This window comes from Carex rostrata, chromosome 15 (assembly GCF_964058835.1).
Source record: "Carex rostrata chromosome 15, lpCarRost1.2, whole genome shotgun sequence".
Lineage (NCBI taxonomy): Eukaryota > Viridiplantae > Streptophyta > Magnoliopsida > Poales > Cyperaceae > Carex > Carex rostrata.
Genome location: NC_135932.1, coordinates 2,461,115 through 2,482,801, shown reverse-complemented (window position 1 = coordinate 2,482,801; position 21,687 = coordinate 2,461,115). Strand labels below are relative to the sequence as shown.

General features: G+C 33.8%; 1 protein-coding gene across 2 annotated transcripts; it reads left to right on the top strand.

The window, feature by feature from the left end:
- The first annotated feature begins 8,333 nt into the window (after positions 1–8,333).
- Positions 8,334–19,868, top strand: LOC144565973 (DNA-directed RNA polymerase III subunit 2-like). 2 transcript variants are annotated; one of them, XR_013515088.1, is made up of 38 exons: positions 8,334–8,480; positions 8,856–8,937; positions 9,250–9,365; positions 9,519–9,605; positions 10,190–10,256; positions 10,544–10,634; positions 10,824–10,876; positions 10,987–11,051; positions 11,675–11,780; positions 11,938–12,048; positions 12,825–12,884; positions 12,982–13,020; positions 13,116–13,166; positions 13,620–13,718; positions 13,953–14,012; positions 14,118–14,210; positions 14,326–14,427; positions 14,530–14,640; positions 14,735–14,851; positions 15,034–15,150; positions 15,326–15,406; positions 15,534–15,638; positions 15,748–15,828; positions 15,910–16,053; positions 16,156–16,200; positions 16,286–16,363; positions 16,471–16,610; positions 16,868–16,967; positions 17,179–17,285; positions 17,376–17,511; positions 17,613–17,743; positions 17,873–17,972; positions 18,071–18,126; positions 18,524–18,594; positions 18,710–18,794; positions 19,150–19,253; positions 19,352–19,480; positions 19,571–19,868. XR_013515088.1 is itself a non-coding variant. In XM_078315826.1 (38 exons), the coding sequence occupies exons 1-38, from the start codon at positions 8,461–8,463 to the stop codon at positions 19,619–19,621; spliced, it is 3,417 nt and encodes a 1,138-aa protein (XP_078171952.1). In that variant the 5' UTR covers positions 8,339–8,460; the 3' UTR covers positions 19,622–19,868. The 2 variants fall into 2 exon arrangements, 1 of the variants encoding a protein (XP_078171952.1); XM_078315826.1 differs by having other exon boundaries at positions 8,339–8,480; positions 17,847–17,972.
- The last annotated feature ends 1,819 nt before the right edge of the window (positions 19,869–21,687 follow it).

Below are 21,687 nucleotides of genomic sequence, written 5' to 3'. Positions count from 1 at the left end.
TCTACATTTGATCTACACTGGTAATTCAGTTTTGTCATTATGTTTTGGATTATGAATGTCGCAAGTACTATATCTTGTTACACAGTGAGCAAGTATTTCCATATGAATGTTACACAACTTGTGAAACCAATTAAGTTATATTCCTAATGTAATTAAAGTAGTTAATTTGCCCGTCTTATGTATGGGAAACTCACATGGACCGTTGAGAAAATTGGCCGTGCATGCCCGGCAGTTTTTTTTTCGGCAGTTATTGTTTCCACTACTTATTACATTTCATTCGTAGTCCTAAACACATATCTGATCTATTGGTAAAAAGCTGTTATCTGAGTTGAGAAGAAAGGATAAGTGTGTCCGATGTATGACAACTGCGAGATGCGAGCCCAATTAGCAAGTTGATGTGCTCCTAAATTCTCTTCTCTTGATTTGTACACACAGGTGTAGTGAGGGTAATTTGTCAGTATAAGAGCCACTTGAACCTGTTGAGAATACACTCTCCAGTCCGCCACTTGTAGTTGCTACAGCCTATTTTTTTTTTTTTGCTTGAAGGTACGTACCAGAATCTCAAAGTCCGAGTAAAAAACACACTGTTGTATCCCCAATTCCACTGTTGCTTGTATGGCACAAAGCAAAGCAATTGTTTCCATCTAAAATGGAGATTCTGCATCCAAATTGAATTGAACTTCATACTTTACTAATTCGCCTTGTTTCTCAATGAGGTAAGCTGCACCACTTTTGTCAGGGAGTCTGAACGAGCCATCTACATGACAGACAAAGCAGTTATTCGAAACAGCTAAACCATCAGAGGAAGGTACTGAATCATAAATATTTCGGTTCAGATTATGAGTAGGGATCAAGGCTTGCCCCATTGCTTGGATGAGAGAGGTAGCTGAATTTAAAGTTCGTTCAAGTGATATCGATTTGTTGTCAAACATAAAATAACAATAAAATCATAATAGACATTTCTTCAGGTGATATCAATTTGTTGTCAACCCCCGTTGCAACGCACGGGCACTTGACTAGTTTTTGAAAATTGACGTATCACCGTATATGTATTGTATCCGATACGATACCCGTACTCGTATCTATGCAACATAGCTCCTAGGTCAATTGTCCTTCTATTCCTCTACAGCGAGAGCATTCGGCGATTCAGACATTCCTAATTGTACTTCGGAATGCTATATTTTCAGAATTTTTATTGACGAATCTTATAATTTCTAGTTAATTTTTAGCATTACATTAAAACCTGTATCTTTTTCGAAGTAGTTACGTGTAGACGTGTTAGCAGTCCCAGTAAAGTTAGCTACCAAGAACATCTTAATTTTTATCAAAGGTTTAAATAGCGTTTATCGTGTCATAATGGACTGGCTGAAAAAACAGTGCTATGCTCAAAAAGCGCGAAATAGCGTGCTATGGCGCTGATAGCTTTTATGGTCTGAAAACGCTATAGCATGCTATTTAGAACCTTAATTCTTACCAATGCTAATATTATTAAAATTAATAATTTCTAATTGCCAATATTATATTAAAAAATTGATACTTATAAAGTCTGATATGATACTTCTAGAGAAATATTTGCAGCAATTGCTTCACATTCTTAAAATTGCAATTGCTATTATCACATCAATATTTGTAGCTTTTGTATATGAAATGAAGATGGTCCAACAAACATTAGCATATACAATATAAGAATTTAGAAAGGGATGACTGATTCACCGAAGAAGCAAGCCATCGTTACTAAAATAAAAAAATAAGTTTTAACTTCTCAAACCAGTGAGGCGCGGTAGACCATGTAGAATGAGATTTTTGATACTTAGGGTTTCAAAAGAGAATAAGAGATTTTTATATGGTCGGTTTTATTCTGATACGAATCTCAAAGCGGACCTTATAAATCAAACGGGTACCAAATAAGTTTGATTCGTCCGGTAGTTATTATGTAACCGCAGGGAAACTCACCCGAGAAAAAGGAATCCGACAGTTCAGATTCGACGTTGGGGGAAATAAATCTGTTTGAGAATTACACTCTTTATTCTAAATCTACTCCTTCAGAGATTTGTGCTATTATTTTTTCAAATTTGTGCATTCCAAACAAAAAAGTTGAATTTAAAAGTTTGAGAATCACAACAGATTTATTTCCAAAGTTGGAAATTCTTCCGTCCTCTTATGTCTGATTAGAATGAAAATTAACATAAATTCAATTCATTTCGATAGAGTAGAGTTCAAAAAATTGATTTAGAATTGAATTTTGATGCTTGAAATGATTAATTTAAAAAAGAATGATTTATTTGAAGGGAAATAAAAAAGGTTATAAATTTCATCAAAATTACAGAGATGTTATAGAAAATTTCACCCGTCTCTCTCTTCCTCCTTGCTTCCTAGTCAGTCCGAAACTAAGAAAACTAGAAGGATAGAGTTCAATTCAATAGAAAAGACAAAAAAAAAAAAAGAATTGATTGTGAATTGAATTTTGTCTATCAAAAGCCGTAAATAGAATAAAAGAATTCAATATACATCTATTCTAAACAACCACTGGTATTGCTTAAAATTCCTCGAGTGCCATTATTTAGGGTTTGGAAAATTTATTCAAAAGAAAAGGAGAAAACGATGAAAATAAGTAAAATGAAAACCTACAAGGAAAGGAGAAGAAGAAAATTACTTTGTCCGAGCTTCGACAGTGTCTGAATAGTTGAATCGTCGTCCTTCTCTCTCTACAGTGAAATAGAGAAGAAAGGATAAAATCGACACTTTACTTCAGTAAAAATAATTCTCACCAAATCTCTAGCTTTTTCACTGAATTTTCTTTTGCGATTTACTCTTCCAAATCGCAACGATTCTCGCCAAATCTTTATTTTTTTGCTGAATTTCCTTTTGCAATTTACGCTTCCAAAGTGCACCAACTTTTTTCTTTTCTGATTGGTCACTCTCTTCCAATCACGGGACAATCGTTAATTCTATTTTAGATTCTCGTTTCTGCGAGAATTCTTCCCTTCCGATCAGAGCCTAACACCGTGTTTGGATGGAGAGTAGAGGAAGGAAGATGAGGTGAAGAATAAAAGGAAATGGAATGGAATAGAATGGAAGATTAATATATTTAATATTTTTGTATTTGGATGATTAACGAGAGAAAATAAATTTAACTTTCATTTCCATCTTATTTTTTGTTTGATTTATTAAACTTTAGAAGGTTAATGAAAAATTTGGTGATTGTTGTAGGATTGTGTCAAAAATCTTATATGAGAATTATATATATAAGATATAGAATTAGATATTTACGTTATTTTTTCTAAAAATATTTGCAACAAAATTGTTTTTCATTTATTACATCTCAATTTAAAAGAAAAACTAATTCTATTAATTTTTTTTTTTTTGAAAGGTTGGTAGAAGCTACCAACTCCAATTTTATTAATTTCAACGATACAATCTTTTACGAGTAAAGCTAGCGTGTGACATGCTCACCAAGAAAGTTTGGTGAGCATAACTCTAAAAATATATCGGATCGACGTCAAATGCCAAATTCAAACCGTTGAAATCCATGTACTTCATGAGTGATGCATATATATGCAAAATTTTGAAAGTTTCGAGTTTATTTGCTACACGGTCAAGTGGTCAAAGAAATAAATATTTTATTATAAGTTATTTTATATATTCAATTTTTATTATTTCTTTGACCACTTGACCGTGTAGCAAATAAACTTGAAACTTTCAAAATTTTGCATATATATGCATCACTCATGAAGTACATGGATTTCAACGGTTTGAATTTGACATTTGACGTCGATCCGATATACTTTTGGAGTTATGCTCACCAAACTTTCTTGGTGAGCATGTCACACGCTAGCTTTACTCATCTTTTACCTCCTCTACCTCCACTACCAACATAATTTTATGGATCAATTTCTAATATACCCTTTAACTGTTACTAATTTTCTTATTTATTTCTCAAGACTTCAATATATTATATTTACCTCTTAACTCTTCCGGTACTTTCTTATTTACTCTTATATCATGAATCACACAATTCAAATTTTATATTTCTAATTATATCCCTCCTACATTTCCTTCCTCTCTTTCACTTAGCGTTTTTTACTTGGTTCTTGGTCAGACTTTCACACAATCTTAGCATAACAAAAAGTTCCTGAAATCTCACTTTATTTGAGCGCACATAGCAGTAACATTCCTCAAATCCTATTATTGAAGAATTGTGTCTTTCTACGCCATTGTATTTTTAAATGCCAATAAAACTTCTTTTGGTATAGTGAAGATATTGGCTCCGTTGCGTTGTGACTTCTTAAAGAGGTACATTTTGATTCTTACAAACTTGCAAATTTGCATTGTGATTTCTCTAAAAGTAAACTGTTTTCATACATGTATTTTGATGGTCTCAAATGTCACAAAGCTAATTGAACCTGCGTACCCATGCAGAAAATTGCGAAAATTATAGTAGGTATATCTCATATTGTGGCCGGGTCAGATGAGTTAATATATGGCCAAGTCACTTGAGTTTGATCCAACTGTGCGCGTTTTCAAAAGAAAATGTGGTTGATAAATCTACGATGCAAAGATAAATGGGAACAGCTTGGGTCCGATGGCCATTGGACCCAAAGTGGTTCCAATGGATTCACTCACCATCAGATTTGCTTTAGAATTCGTGTCCGCACTTTTGCGTATGCTTTAAAATTCATGCACACGAATCCTGAAACAGATTCAATGGTGAGCGAACCCATTGGAACTACTTTTGGTCCAATAGCCATCAGACCCAAGCTGAAGTCAAGATAAACAACTTGAAACTTAGTAATGATAGGTTTCTACACAAATTTTAGTAACCAACGTCAAGCTTATCTAAAGAAACCAAAAGAAAGAAGGGTAAAATGGAAAAAAAAAAAAAAAACTTTTGAAATCACTTAATTGTAGATAATAACTTCTATGGATAAATAAAAAAAGACCAGTATCAGGTCCGTACGTTGCAACGGAAATATATTATAAGATTGAACATTAAAATCGAACAAAGAGACAAATATTAAATAATATTAAAAGAAACATTAACATATGACCCTTTAGTTCAATAACCTTCTATGAATGCCATTTGCTACAGATCCTGACGAAAATAATAATATAAGTTTGTTTTCTTGAAAAATGTAAATCAATTAGTGACAGTGCAAACAAACATACATTTTTTTTTTAAATCTGATGTTATTGGAATGGTTGCATAAGAATTAAATAAAAAGATGAGCGGATATAAAGGAGTGAGGAGTGAGGAGGCGGGAATTTGGGATGCAAGAGAGACCCGCCTCATCAAAATATTTCCTTTTTATATTAAATTTGAAATGGATATGAATAGAAATAAATTTGGCGTTTACCATTTATCACATTGAAATATTATTTATTTGTAGCAATTATCAAATTAAAGTATAAATAATATGTTTATGATATTTTATAAGAACTCATGGCAAATGGCATGTGTGTTGTGTAAAGAAAGCAAAAGGAAATAATTAATACAAGGAAATGAAATTTCAACGCTGACATTTCTTCCTTAATGAAATTAGATGTAACAAATTAATGATTCAGAGAATCAAATAAAAATAGAAATAAAATCTCTATTTTTTAAAAAAGCAATGTAAATTTTAATAAAATGTGTTACCAAAATAGCTGTAATCTTTATTATATTATAAAAAAAATATAAGTATAGATAATTATAAATTAAATTTTCGGAATGTTAAGTGATAATCTAAGTGATAAATAAGTTAATAATTTAAGCTAGTGCCACTCTATGAATCCACAATGAATAAATTATGTATCATTTTGGTTTAGACATTTTATCGAACACAAGAAAGCATTAACATATAAATTGTTCAATAACGTGAAATAAAAATAGTTTTTCAACCAAATAATAAAAAAGAGACAATTAAGAATTACCAAGTTAATTTGAAAAATAAACTATTGATTCTTGATTTTCTCCGGACCGTTTTAAATAAACAAAACTGAAAAATAAGAAAACAAAATGGGGTGATATGTATTGCACGAAATTGAAAATATATTCCAGATTTCCACGACAATCAAACAAAGAACAAAAAGAAAACCGAATGGAATCCATTATGTCGTTAGATGATCTGTATAGAAATGAAAGAGAAGTGAGGAAAGTAAGAAATAAGGTAAGAAATATATTGCTATATTTTTGGAGTTCGTTCAATTTTAATTGTAATGTATCGTGTGCCGTTACGTATGGCAAGTATGTTTTTAACTAAATTTATATTTCTACACATTATTCATATGCATTTAATCAAAAGAAGATAGATAATGTGATTGGAGAGTTGAGATTAAATTCAAAATTGTATCTTTCAATTATAGTCATTGACGGATCGGACACCCAATGTGCTTGATAATGGAATGGAGATAAACTAAATTAAGGGATATATTAGATATTATAAAGAATGTAAGAGTAAATAGAAAACTAAATAAATTTTGAAAGATAGATAGAAAATTAACTCTAATTTTATCAACGAAAATTTTCTTATATTTCCATTCCCTCCCTCTACTCTTTTCATCAATTCCCGAATTCACATCCTCTGAGACATCTCAACTTTTGCGTGTTTTTCTGGAAAATCGAAACCGTTCAAATACGTTCTGCACGAATCACGAAGCACAATAATACTGGCCCCTGCACTATCCCCTAATAGGCACCGTACGCGTTGGTCACGCAAAAGTTGAGATATCTCTTTGGCTGTGATCGGAACCAATTGGTTTTAGAGTTCAATTAATTTCAATTCAATATAATTCAATAGAGTTGATTTTTAATTGAACTTTGTTGATTTTTAATATAATTCAAGAGAAGAGCGGTGGTTCCGATCAGAGTAACACTATGATCGGAACAATAATGAGTAAGAAATTCAGTTCATTTGAATAGAAAAGAAAAGAAAGTATATGATTGTGAATTGAATTTTTCTGATCGAAACAACAAAAGAAGAGAATTTCAATTCGTATAAACAATGAAGAAAAGGTCTTAAAGTTAACTTAATTTACAAGAGATGCCATTTACCTAATAGTTGGATTTGACCATAAATAACAAAAGGGAAGTTCTCTGCGACAAAAGAAATAAAGCAAATCACACAAAAATTAAACAGAAATAAAACAAGAGCGACGAAGCAAAGCAAGAACAAAGAAAGCACGGAGAAACATTATTCATTTGAGAGAGAAGCACGAAAGCACGAAAGCACGGAGAAGAACACAGAAAAGACGAGGATATTTTTGTCCTTTTTGTTTCGGTAAAACAATTCTCGCCGAATCTCACCTATTTCCACGTGATTTCTCAGCGTCAATTCGGGCTGTTCAAATCGCGTCGAATCGAATCATTTCTTCTTCGTACCTGTTTCCGATCACGGTAATTCATGAAAACGAGAATTCTTCTCTCGTTTTAGAGAGGTAGAGTTGCAGTCTGATCGGAAGAAAAATTAATGAGAATAGACTTCATTTCAATAGAAAAGAAATGATTGGAATAGATTTGAAATTGAATTTTGTTGATCGGAAGGTTTAAACTGCAAAAAGAAGTTCAATATTTGGCTGTCTAAAATAAGTCTAAAAGTTCACTTAATTTACAAAATATGTCATCAAGTAAAAGCCTCTTCTTCTCCCCATAACCATAACCAAAACCAAAGAATCGTAAGCAAAATCCAGACTCATCACGATCCTTCGAACAGGAGGAAGAAACAACAAAAACCTATATTTTAAGCGAAAGCCAAGGTGTGAAACCCACAGTTCCACCACGACTCGGCCAGCTCTGCACTTCAACTCTCCCTCCTCTTCTTATACCTCTTCAACCATGTCTTTTTTAGCAAATCTGAAACTCACAGTGACATGGCAGCAGCGTAAAAGCAGACAATGACGAGGGCATAGGTGTAATTTCACCTCAACGAAATCGTTTCTCATCAAATACCTTCAACTTTGCCGTGATTTTGTTAGAGGAATTTTCCCCTCTCAAATCCCGCCAAATCGTGTCATCTCCCTTCGATACTTTTGTTCCGATCAAGCGACGAGGAAGAATTCCATTTCTATTTCTCGTTTTAGCGTAAAACTTCTCATTCCGATCAGAGTGTTGGTTCCGATCACAGGTAAAAGGATACGCACTCTCAAGTCTCAATTCCCTCCCGGCCTCTCCCTCTCCGTCTCAACTGCTGTTGAGCGCCGAGACCCAGTTCCGAGCTTTCTTCCTCTCCCCTCCACTGCTCTCCGTCCCATTCCAGATTTCTCCCTCTCCATTGCTTTTCTGTCTCAACATCCACTTCGAGAAGACAAGGGAAAAAGACACATATCTCGCTAGCAAAACGAATTCTCGCGAAATATCATCATTTTTCCTGGGATTTCTTTGCATGATTTGGGGCTCCTGAAATCCCGTCAGAAATTCCCGGCCAAAACGAAGAGATATCGCGCACACAAGAATTTGGAGGACGTTGTGCGCGGGTGCTGATTGATATGGTTTCTCAACAAGAGGAGTAAGTCTCCCTCCTCTCTCGTACAATTGACTATTTTGATAGAATTTTTTTTGGGCAAACAGTTGTGTGTTCAAAGTCAGGGTTTAGGGTTTAGCATTCTAATTTACATTGATATTCCATTCTCATCCTAAAAAAATATTAGTCTGTGTGTTAATACCCTGAGAAGTATGAGTTGTTGTTGTTTATATTCTATGTTTGCGTCCTCTAGAAAAAAATAGAATCTGTGTTAGAACGGTTTTTGAGATGGTTATTGTTATAATGGGTGGCTAAAACCGCTTTAATTTTTACATTAAAATTTCACAGCAGGAACAATTTAATTGGGTAATATTCAAAGAAGTACTTTTTGGACTTACAAAATTCCTTTTCTATGTGTAGCTTGGGTGCAAATCCCAACTTGTTAGCTGCACCTATTAAGTCACCAATTGACAAGTTTCAGCTGCTTCCTGCCTTTCTAAAGGTGCCTCCTTTAATTTCTCTCGTCTTTCATTTTTATTCTTGTGCACATGGCACACTCTAAGAAAATGCACATTTCCATTTTTTAATGTATATACAAAAAATGGCTGTAATCCAAATAATATACGAATTATAAAAAAGTGCATTTGGTATGAATCTGGTACTTCCCGGTTCATACCGGTACCAGGCCTGATCGAATGACAGGTTCAGTACCAAGAACCAAGTTCCTAGTAAGTGCTACTTCCATTCTATTGGTTGTTTTCTTTGGATTTTTCTCTAAAAGTCTTGTTCATTCATTATATTTCTGTGGAAAAAGGTAAGGGGGCTGGTGAAGCAGCATATAGACTCGTTCAATTATTTTGTTAATTATGGCATGAAGAAAATAATGGAGGCCAATGCTTTGCACAAGGTCACTGATACAATTTACCTCAGGTATCAAATTTAATCTGTAATGAAACTTAACTTCTTTTTATTTCTCTGTCCTTTTTTTTTTTTTTTTGGGGGGGGGGGGTGCATATTTGTTTTCATCTAATCTGTGATATCTTATTGAGAGCTTGTTTTATTTTCTTCTTTAAATGGATGCAGATACATAAATATATCTGTTGGAGAGCCATATTTAGCTCAGGACAACATCAAGTTAACACCTCAATTCTGCCGCCTCTCTGATAGAACGTACAGTGTTATGTCATTTGTTGTTTTCTTAATCCCAAATATTTATATAATATATAGATGTTCTGACTTTTTCAATGCCCATGGAAAATTTTCCATAAGCAAGATGCAGCAGGTTCGAATGTTTGGGGATAAAATGCCTCTCATATTTGTGCAAAAGTAAAAAGATAGGATTTGTTTCAAATTTCAACCCCACAATTTTCCACTGCATTTGCAAACAGAAACCCATCTTTTAAGTATTTATGTTTCTATGATTGAATTTCAGATAACACCCAACTACTTAAAATGAAGGACCAACTGTCCTTACAATTTTCATTTTCATTATCTTGGAAGAAAGACAAAGTGTCAGCAGTTTTATTTACATTCATGATCAATATTAAGTTGAAAACATACATTTATTATGAGGGCAAAGTTGCTAATGCATACGATGTCCCTTTTCTATCCCATAGAAACGGTAACATTCAAATTATATAGACCTGATAAAACTACTAGAAATGTTGGGTGCTTTTTTTTCTAAATCTCCCAAAGAGGTACAAGCATTATGATAATTCTTTGAGCATGTTTTTGTGGTTTTGATATTCACACAGCTATAGCGCTGATATATCAGTTGACATTGAGTACACTGATGGGAAAGGTCAACATCCTACTAGAAAGGTGACTATGTCTCTTTGTGTGTGTGTGTGTGTGTGTGTGTGAGTGTGTTTGTATGTGCACAAGTGTGCATGCATTGGATGATTATTGTATGTTATCTTATGGTATCAAACAAGTTATGTCAAAAAAGATAATAAAGATATATGTATGTGGAGCAAACACCCAAAAGGTAACCAAAACTAGTGACCTACACAACTGTGGTGATTTGTATTCAAATCTTTTGGCCATCTATATCTACCTTCCTTAGAGAACAACTTATTCGTAACATAACTGTGAAAGCTCTTCTCCAGACTGGTGTTAAGATTGGTCGCCTCCCTATTATGCTGCGGAGCTGTAATTGCGTGCTAAATGGCAAGGATGAAACTGAACTCGCTAAGCTTGGTATGTTCTTTTAAAGTTCTTTCCTAATTTTGCAAAAGAAAAGCAAACAAAGAAATATAAAATTTGCATTTTATGTCTATTCCTCAGAGTTTAATAGGAGTCTCTTCTCCTTTAGCAAACGCCTAATTTTTTTTTAATGTTTTATTGAATTTGTTCTTTTAAGCTGCTAATGCAAATTTTGTGACTCAGGAGAGTGTCCTCTTGATCCTGGTGGCTATTTTGTTGTCAAAGGAACTGAGAAGGTACATTCATTCTTACAATAGATATCACCATCTATGACTGTGCTACATACTGCTTGCGATACATTATAAGAAGTATCTGATTTTATATGCTTGTTATGTTGATTTTTCAGGTGATTCTAATACAGGAACAGCTGTCTAAGAATCGCATTCTCATCGACATAGATGGCAAAGGAAGGTTAATTTTTTACCTCTTGTTATCCAATTTTGTGTCCTGTAGTGTTATTTTTTTTTTCTTTTTGCTATTTTTAATGAACCAGAAGTCAGATAAGTGACCGTTCAGTTTGGCTGTAAAACTATATTTGCTTGTGGAGAATTTCCACTCTTTTATTTGTGCAGATTCGTTGAATTTTGATATTTCTTCTCATCAAATGAGTAAAAGGTACTGGCAAAGACTTTTTTTTTATGGATGAGGAGAAGATATATCTACAACTCAATCAATTTGTCAAAGGAATATTGATATGAAAGAGAATATGTGGCAAAGAAAGAAGTGGAAGAGTGAAGAAGGGCGAGGACTTATATTTACAGGAGAAAATCATTAATGTTGGCACCAATACATGGTTCAAATGAGATCAATACTAGAGATTGTTGATTTAGGGCAATGTGGTCAGCTTCTAACAGCTGGGTTTTATCTAGCTACTTCAACAAGTTGGGGGTTTGTAGTGTAAACGCTAACTCATAATTGGATATGATGTAGCTTTTGCATCCATAATTCTATGCTATTTGATTGTTATTACTTATGATCTCTTTTTAGTTGCTTCTAGCATTTGACATTTGTAACTGTGATTTGCATTGTAATAGGATCACAGCATCAGTTACTTGCAGCACACACGAAGTTAAAAGCAAGACTGTTTTTTTTATGGATAAGGAGAAGATATATCTACAACTCAATCAATTTGTCAAACCGGTACGCAACAGGAACAAAATAAAAAAACTCTAGCATGTCGTTTTCCTTTGCTATTTTGATAGTCTAAGAGTGTTGTGTTGTCCCATACGCATGGAGGCACGAATTTAGTGCTTTGAGGGTTGTCATATTTGTAATAGAACATGTCTTTACATGGTAGATTCCAATAATGGTGGTAATGAAGGCAATGGGAACGGAAAGCGATCAAGAGGTGGTGCAAATGGTTGGAAGGAACCCCCGGTATGGTGATCTCCTCCTCCCTTCTATTCAGGTATGAGTTCTGTACCAGTACAAATAAACCCTGAAGATAGTAGCAAACTTAACACTTCGTTTGCATAGTTTCAACCAGCCAGACATATATAAGTATTTAAAATATGACAATATAAATAAATTTGGTTTATGAGATCAATTCCTGAAAATCAATGCAACTTATTTATCCTAGAGTGAGGCTATGGTACTATGCATAGCGCACTTTGGTCTGTACTACGGATCATATCTAAATCTCATAGTCTAAATAGTCAATCTGAACCGTTCATTGTGATCTCCATATGAAAATGTACTTCGAAACCAAATATTGCATTATTTAGAATTTATTATTATTTTTTTAGATAGGTACAAAATCACTTCCTCGAATGGTATCGAATCTTTACATCAAGTGATTTTGTACCTAGTAAAAAAATAGTAAAAAAGTTCTAAAAAACGTAGAATTTGGCATCCTAGCACATTTTCATATGGAGATCATGTTGAGCGGAACGGATTGACTGTTTGGACTTGAAAATGGAGAAATGGATCCGTAGTACGGACCAAAGTGCGCTATGCATAGTAACATAGCCTCACTCTTTATCACTATTAGTATCACTACTACTGTTGTTGTTGTTCTTCTTCTTGTTATTGTTATTGTTATTATTATTTTATTATTTTATTATTAAACTTTGTGACTCCCATTGGGTTTCATTTCTAGCCTACCCCAACTTGTTGGGGACTAAAGGCTTGGTTGTTGTTGTTGCTAATTGAATCTACTTTCATATAACACAAAACTCTTTATAGGAATGCTCCTCTGAGAGAATATATTCCCAAGAACAGGCGCTGGATTACATGGATGCTAAGGTTCACTACATACATGCGATACTTATATAGAACTTTGATTAACAGTTATAAGTATGAAGCAAGTTCGTTACTCAGAATTTTTTTTTTAAAATATCAGGTGGGATATGCTGGCACGGTGAATCCTGAGAAACGAAGGGTACTTCTGTAAAATTTTGGCAATCAGTATAAAGTTTAATTTTTTGAGATCATTTAGTATGCAACTTTTTGTAACTTCTTTTTTCTACCTTGAAGGAAGGACGAACGAAGTCAATTCTAACGGATGTATTTCTTGCACATGTGCCTGTAAGTTTTTTATGTATTATTTAACTGCAGTTGATAAAAAAATTTACTTGTGCGGTTATGCCGCTTTAAAGGAAATATCATGGTTGCCCTATGAAAAAATATAAAATAGGAATTATCATATATATCCCTGAAGAGTGCTAAGAATATACTATATATATCGAAAACTAGGATACGTTATTTGATAATACTTTCCCATCTACTTCGTAATAAAAGAAAGAAATGTCAGACTATACATCCATCAGCATTTGTTTTTGGATATAGAGAAAGGAGAGGGATAAATTTTGTTATTACAAGATACATTTACTGTTTCTATGTAACGACATGTGTACTCGTATTGCAGGGTTATGCATGGTTGTATATGCTTTATAAGGCCATGAATGATTCCTGTCATAACTATTTATTTTGTATTTTTTCCCTTTTGGACTTATAATTGGTCTTTTGTTCTATTTACAGGTCAAAGAACAAAATTTCAGACCAAAGTGCATTTATGCTGCTGTTATGTTACGCCGCATGTTGGATGCAATTCTTAATTCCGACACATTTGATGATAAGGTTGATGCTGCTTTGAATTCTGTGCCATTAAGCTTTTCTTTTTGACAAATCTGTAATTATGGCTTCTTGTATTCTACTCAAAACAAGAGTCAACCAAGATATAAGAAAACCTTGAAGAAAAGATATATGTTGCATGTACCAGTTGATGTGTGTCATTTGAAAAAAACATGGCAAATGACACATGTACAATAGTTTCATATAGAAAAACTTGTCTTCTAATATCATTTTTGTTAGGATTATGTGGGTAACAAGAGGTTGGAGCTATCTGGCCAGCTTGTATCTTTGCTTTTTGAGGTGATATATCTATTTCTTTACATTATTAAGTAGAAGAAATTGGTTTATTATTCTCTTTGAGCAACTTGTTTTTGATTTATTTATCCTTAATCCTCCCTCCTAAAGGATTTGTTCAAAACAATGAACACTCAAGCTGTCCAGCGAATGAATTATGCAATGGGCCAAAGCAATCGATCTGGTGCTTTGGATTTTAGTCGGGTATGTCCTAGATCTTTCTTTTTAATTCTTCTAAACTGAGATTTATCATATTTAAACAGCAAATAATTGACGTGTTCATACTAAATTGTGTTTTTCTTTTTCATATTTTATTTAGTATATAGTGACTGATATTATAACTCTTGGCTTGGAGAAGTCCATCTCAACTGGAAATTGGGACTTGAAGCGTTTTAGGATGCACAAGAAGGGTGTTTCTCAGGTTCTCTCTTTCCATCGTCAATCCATCTCTCTCTCTCTCTGTTCTCCTCCCTTCCTCACCCCTTCCAATATACCATCTAGTGCTCACTAGTACTTGTAACAGGTTCTCTCTAGATTGTCATACATTGGGGCACTAGGTCATATGACACGCATATCACCACAGTTTGAAAAGACACGCAAAGTGAGTGGGCCCAGGGCTTTGCAACCTAGCCAGGTATATTCTTGTTGTTCTTTTTTTTTTTTTTTTTTTGCTATTTGAATAGGTACACTAAAATTTGAATTTACTTGTTGAATTCATTTTGAAATAGTGGGGAATGCTTTGTCCATGTGACACCCCTGAAGGAGAAGCTTGTGGTCTGACAAAAAATTTGGCATTGATGACTCATGTGACAACTGACGAGGAAGAGGGCCCTCTTATTAGTCTGGTCTCTCTTTTAATTTTTTTGTTCATTTAAATGTTCCGGAAATTTGTCTGAAGTAATAACTATTCTTAGTTTTTTTTTTACTTTTTATATTTATTATTCAAATATGTGTAGAAGTGGTCTGCATGAAATTCTTGTGTACCTTCTACCTTCTTTTTCAAAATATTTTAATCTCTTTATTGCAGTGTTACAGTTTAGGTGTAGAGGATCTTGCTCACCTTTCTGCAGAAGAAATTTATGCAAACGATTCATATCTGGTGTTTTTCAACGGACTTATTCTTGGAAAGCACACAAGACCTCATGTCTGTAAATTCAATATCTGTTATTTTATATTTTACTGTCAATCTTAGATTGGTGCTAAACTTCTTTTTGGTAGCCATGTACAGTATCTTTGAAAAACTAGAAGCACGTCTTTTTCCAGTTTTCTTCTTTTAGCCTGCTGTTTCTGCTAATTTATGTTAGCTGATATTTGTACAGACTTTTGCTAATGCAATGAGGAGATTGCGTCGTTCGGGGAAGATTGGGGAGTTTGTTAGCATTTATGTTCATGAAAAGCAGGTTGCTCCTCTCTCTTTCCCTCTCACCCCCCTAGATTTGGGTATCTCAGTTGCTCATTTGGTGTACTAGATTGGAAAATGAATTTGAAACTAACTAGTTACATTTTTTTGCATTTAAATATTTTCAGAATTGTGTGTACGTGGCAGCAGATGGAGGTCGTGTTTGCCGGCCTCTTATTATTGCTGATAAGGGCATCTCGAGGGTCTTAGAACATCACATGAAGGAGCTCCAGGTCTGTCCTTTTTAATTCTTTATATGTTTCAATAACAATGTATCAGTTATTTGTTTTTATTTGGTTTTGTCAAAATTCACTCTTTGAGTAACAGTGATTTTTTTTTTAGGTGGGGTTTCGTACTTTTGATGATTTCTTGCATGACGGGCTTATTGAGTATCTTGATGTCAATGAGCAGAACAATGCTCTGGTATACAATTTATTCTCTCTCCTTCTAAGTTCTTTCTGTGTGTACCTGTTGAAGTTTTAACTTTTTAACTAAACAAACTAGATTGCATTGTATGAGCACGAGGCAGGGGAAATTGACAGGAATGAAATAACACACATAGAGATCGAACCACTTACTCTTTTAGGCGTTGTGGCAGGACTCATCCCTTATCCACACCATAACCAATCTCCACGTAACACCTACCAGGTTTGTTTATTACTTGAATGTGCTTTGCTTTCAAACTACAGTTTAGCAATGTATTTTTTTAATCTCAAATGGTCTAATGGAGACTTTGTTTGAATCTTACAGTGTGCTATGGGAAAGCAAGCAATGGGGAATATTGCATTTAACCAGGCATCATTCTTTTTAATTAATTTTTTAAGTCCAATTTTGTTACTTTTTTAATGGTTTATAGAAGTTTTTGTTTGCTTGAGTGCAGTTATCCCGGGCTGACACTCTACTATACTTGCTAGTATATGCACAACGCCCTTTACTGACTACAAAAACTATAGAGCTGGTACTCTTCTCTATCTTTCATATTGCTTTGCAAAAACTTTGGAGATACTATGAGCAAACAGCTTGAAATTGTTCATCTAACAAAGAACCTGAAACAATTTAATGCAGGTGGGTTATGATAAACTTGGAGCAGGACAAAATGCGACTGTAGCGGTAATGAGTTATAGTGGGTATGATATAGAGGATGCGATTGTCATGAACAAATCATCCCTTGATCGTGGCTTTGGCCGTTGCATTGCTATGAAGAAGTAATTATTTTTTTTCCTTTCGGTTTATTATCAGTACCTTAGTGTCTAAGCATGAACTGTGCTCTCAGTTGGCCTAATTAAAGAATCTAGTGAACAAAGCTGGTATGAAGCTGGATCAAAATGATACCAATTGAAAATTAAGTTTCCTGGTTTGAATCAAACATGTTTTCTATTTAAGATGGTGCTGTTATTTGTGACACCATATTGCTAATCACTTCCTTTTTGAGACTTTCAAGATTTGAATTTCTTATTTACAGGCAAACTGTTGTGAGAGAGAACTATGGTGGCAAAGTGTCAGATATCATCGTTGCGCCTCAAAGGGACAAAGATGGTGCTTTAAACAAGAAAAATATGCAGGCAAGAAGATATCTCTTTTTTTCTTTATGAAGTTAATATGGATAATTTTGTTTCTGAATTTTAGGTGAATAGCACAAACCTGTACACTACCACTCTTGTAAGGCATCAATTTTGTACTGTACACTCTGTACCAAATAGCGGCTGCACCAAATTGGTACCAAGTATTACCCTTATTGTAATTTTTATTCCATTTTTTTTTTCCTCTTGAAAGATTCTGGATGCAGATGGGATTGCGGAACCTGGTCAAATAGTGCGAAATAATGATATGCTTGTAAACAAGAAATCTCCTCTAAATGTTGATAAAGACTTAAAAACAAGGTTTGCATTTTCCTTCTTTATTTCTTTAATTTATTCCATTTAAGATCTTTTTAACTCATTATATTCCGATGTGCTTTTGGGGAAAAAAAGGACATACAAAGATACTCCTGCTTTTTTCAAAGGTGTTGAAGGGGAGACAACTGTTATAGACCGCGTACTAATTTATAAAGATAATAATGAAAAGATGCCCATCAAGTTCATAATTCGCCATGTTAGGCGGCCTGAGGTGAGTGTATTTCCTATTTTTGTATTACTTAATTAATCTTATCCAAAAAAATTAATTTACTTGATTTTGTTGACTTTTTTTTGTTGTTGATGAAACTGCAGCTTGGTGACAAATTTAGCAGTAGACACGGACAAAAAGGTGTTTGTGGCACAATAGTTAATCAAGAGGATTTTCCATTTTCTGAGCGGGGTATATGTCCTGATTTAATTATGAATCCACATGGATTTCCGAGGTCCTCTCTCTTAATATCTTTTATTATTATTTTTATATCTTTTGTCAACACAATTAATGTAAATATTTACTCTAGTAACTGTAACGGTATGTTTGTGGTATAGTCGTATGACAATTGGCAAAATGATAGAGCTTCTAGGTGGGAAAGCAGGTGTATCTTGGGGAAGGTTCCACTATGGTTCTGCTTTTGGTGAACCTAGTGGCAATGCTTGTAAGGTCGACGACATTAGGTACCCCCCCCCCACACACACACACACACAACAAATTTGTTTAAGCACTCTGGCCTGTGGCACACTGGAATTGATGAATTTGTTATTTGATATTTCAGCAATGCCCTTGTACAGAAGGGGTTTAGCTATAGTGGAAAGGATTTTCTGTACTCAGGTACATTAGATGACATTAATTTCTTTGGTCAATTACTTCTTTAAGTGAAATTTGATGCCATCTTTTCATCTTTTTATAAGGGTTTTATAGTTAACAACAACAACAATAATAATAAACAGGGGCAAAAGCACATGTATCCAATGGGGGTCAATTGACACCCATTCATTTTTCAAATTTTTTATACTTGTGCATTATTTTCTATAGAGTAAAATTAACCCCCATGTGCAACATGAAAATTTTATATGATTAAACCCCATTCATGTTTGAACCCCATAGCTTCAAATCTGGCTCCGTCCTTGATATTAACAATAATAAACAATAACTGGAGACTGAGAATCGACCTTCTTTGAGGAAAAACCAAAACCTCTCTTTACTTATGTTGTAATGCATGCTTCAGGTATTTTGGGAACTCCTCTTCAAGCGTACATTTTCATGGGGCCCATCTACTATCAGAAACTCAAACACATGGTAATTTTATGTGTTACTTTTCCTTTAGTTCCTTCCGCACTATACTATTTCAGTATTCAGTAAAATAGTCGCAAGTGTAACTTTTGCATTCCACAAATACCCTTGGTTCTGTAAGGTTCTCGATAAAATGCATGCAAGAGCTAAAGGACCGCGTGTTATGCTTACGAGGCAACCTACTGAAGGGCGTAGCCGTGACGGAGGTGCCTTTTCTTAACTGTTTCTATTTTTACCCCTTGCCCCTACTCTATTTTTTTAAAAAAAAAAGCAGCAGTACTGCCCTTTTCATTAGAAACTTGAGTCTATTACATGCCCTAAAAAAGAACCAAAAGAACCACATCATAATAAGATGTCAAAGCTAACCACAGTTGGCCTCAGCATATTTTTTGCATCCTGATAAAACTAAGTACCAGTACCTCATGGTACAAACCGGATCCTGGTACCAGTTTCATCTCAGCCCATGTGCCCCTTTATTCTATTAATTAAGGAGGGATAGTTTAGGAACTTGCAGATTTATTTATCTCCTTTTTTTTCTTTTGCTTCTCTTCTATATGATAGGGTTGCGACTAGGAGAAATGGAACGTGACTGTTTGATAGCATACGGTGCCAGTATGTTAATATTTGAACGCCTCATGTTATCAAGTGATCCTTATCAAGTACAGGTACTAAAGGAGGACGGCATTGTTTACAAAATGCAAATATAATTGTGTTGCTCATGCTTATTTGAAATTTAACTATGAATTTATCTGCCACTTTTCAGGTTTGTCAGAAGTGTGGCCTATTAGGCTACTACAATCAAAAGTTGAAGAAGTCGTTTTGTTCCATGTGCAAAGATGGAGAAAATATGGCAACCATGAAACTTCCTTATGCGTGCAAGCTTTTATTTCAGGTATAAATGTGCTTTTATATTCATCTTTTCTCTCTCTTTTTTTTTACATTCGATATGCCGTTGCGGTAATTCCTTTGTTTTTTTAAGCAGGAGTTGCAATCGATGAATGTTGTTCCTCGACTAAAGCTAACCGAGGTATAATATGTTGTAGTCTTGTTCACTAATTGCTAATTGTTTCATGTTTACTGTAATTTAAGATTTAAGTGTCGGCTACCGAGTTAGCATTTGTTTAATTTTTTTTATTTTACATGTTTATTACTGGAAGGGAATTGTTTAAGAAAACCGTGCAACTTCTTTCACATTTGGTTTTTTATTTGTGTTGTTGTTGTAAGCGGGACCTGTAACCATAATATATATAGTAACAATAAAACTAAGAACAAGTACAAAATGACCGAACTCTTTTATCGAAAATGGATGCCAGTAATTGTTAGTGTCCATAAATTGAATTTTATGAACACTTGATTAGGGGAAAGTCCGAAAGTGTTGGATTCAGAGAACGCTGTCAATCTGACGGCGTCTCTGAAAATTTTGTGGATGCTAGCAATTTGACGTTTTACGGTTTAAATTTCAAAATCGTGTTTTTTTTTTTTAAAAAAAAAAAAAAACTTTTTAAGTAAACAGTCCTTGGTTTTTTAAGATATAAAAAAACATACATTCTGAGATCAAGCCTTATCAGTGTAACCCATACAAGCAGAAGTGATCCAGGGCCAGATGAGGCATAGCAAAATATTTATTCTTTCTTGGTCTTAACCATATTTATACCTGTTGAAAAAACGTCTTTACTGAAATTACTTTTTTGAGTAACTGTATCCCAACTTCTTTCAGAGAGTATATATATTTTAGATGAGTATGGTTAGAATATCCCATTGTTTTCAAATTCCAAGCTGTTTTTTTTTTTTTTTTTTGAAATCATGGGTTGGAGATCAAGCCATCCAACACATTTTCAAACTCCTATGTATATTATAAAATATTTCTCCACTTGTGGGTTTCGAACTGATAACCTCCCACATAGGCGTCATGTGCTTTTGTCACTAAACTAAAGACAAGTTCTTAAATTCCAAGCTGTTAAATACAATCTCTATCTTAAGATATGCATGGAGAGCAAAGTTTTTATTATTTTGGAATTTTTTTTTTTTTTTTTAGATAGGTACAAAATTATTGTTTTTAAATAGATTTTGGACCGTAAAAAAAAAGTGATTTTGTACCTCTAAAAAAATAGAACAAATTTCCAAACTAATATAAAATTTGGTATACATGCAAATTTAATAGATATAACATGTTGATCGGTTGGGTTCGACTATTTGGATTTTCAAAACGGAGATAAGGATGTGAAGCATGATTGTGGTACAAAAAATGAAGCATTTTAGCCGTACTCATTTTAGATGGAAGTTATTTATGCTTTAGTTCGATAGGATTTATATTTAATATACAAGTTTATTTTTTTTTTAAATGATCAAAAGTTTAATTTAAAAATTAAATAAGTAAAAATATATCTTTAAAGTTTTTAATTTCAATGCAAACACTAAGTATAAACATGTATTGGAAAAAATATATAAATATATCCAAGGTACAGAAAAATTAGAAGATTAAATTCTATTTTTTTACTTATTACAGAAAAAAATCGTATCCCATCTCCACTTTTGGATAAAGATTTTAACAGAGCAATTTTGACTTCTTGCAGTGCACGAACTATATGCATTGTTGTTTTAATCATATATTTTGTACGTTGTATGAGGTTAAAATTGCTCTGTTAAGATCTTAACCCTTGGTAGCTCCTCCAAACAATCTAAAAAAGAAAAGAAAAAAGAAATCTTACCCCTCTTCTTTTCCCTGTCGTCCTTCCCCTACGGTTAGGATGTTCATCATGTTCAGTTTGGTTTTAATTCGGTTAGTTTAGTTGTATTTTTTAAAACCGAATAAAAAATTTAGTTTGCCTATTTTATTTTGATTTTAACCGGATCAAAGCTATAAGCACCCTAACCTAGGGTTTTATTAGTCAGAATTTAGTGAGTGAAAGGAGACTTTACTGGAAACCAATAAAATCAAGTTAAATTAATTTCTTAAACCCCTTTCTTCTCTCAAAATTTGGATTTGGATCCAAACCGTCCGATCAAAATGCGGACCAATCCAATTCATGATACCGCATTGACATCATAACCCCTATTATGAGGAAATTGTTTTCGGTCACAAAAAAAGATGATCACCAA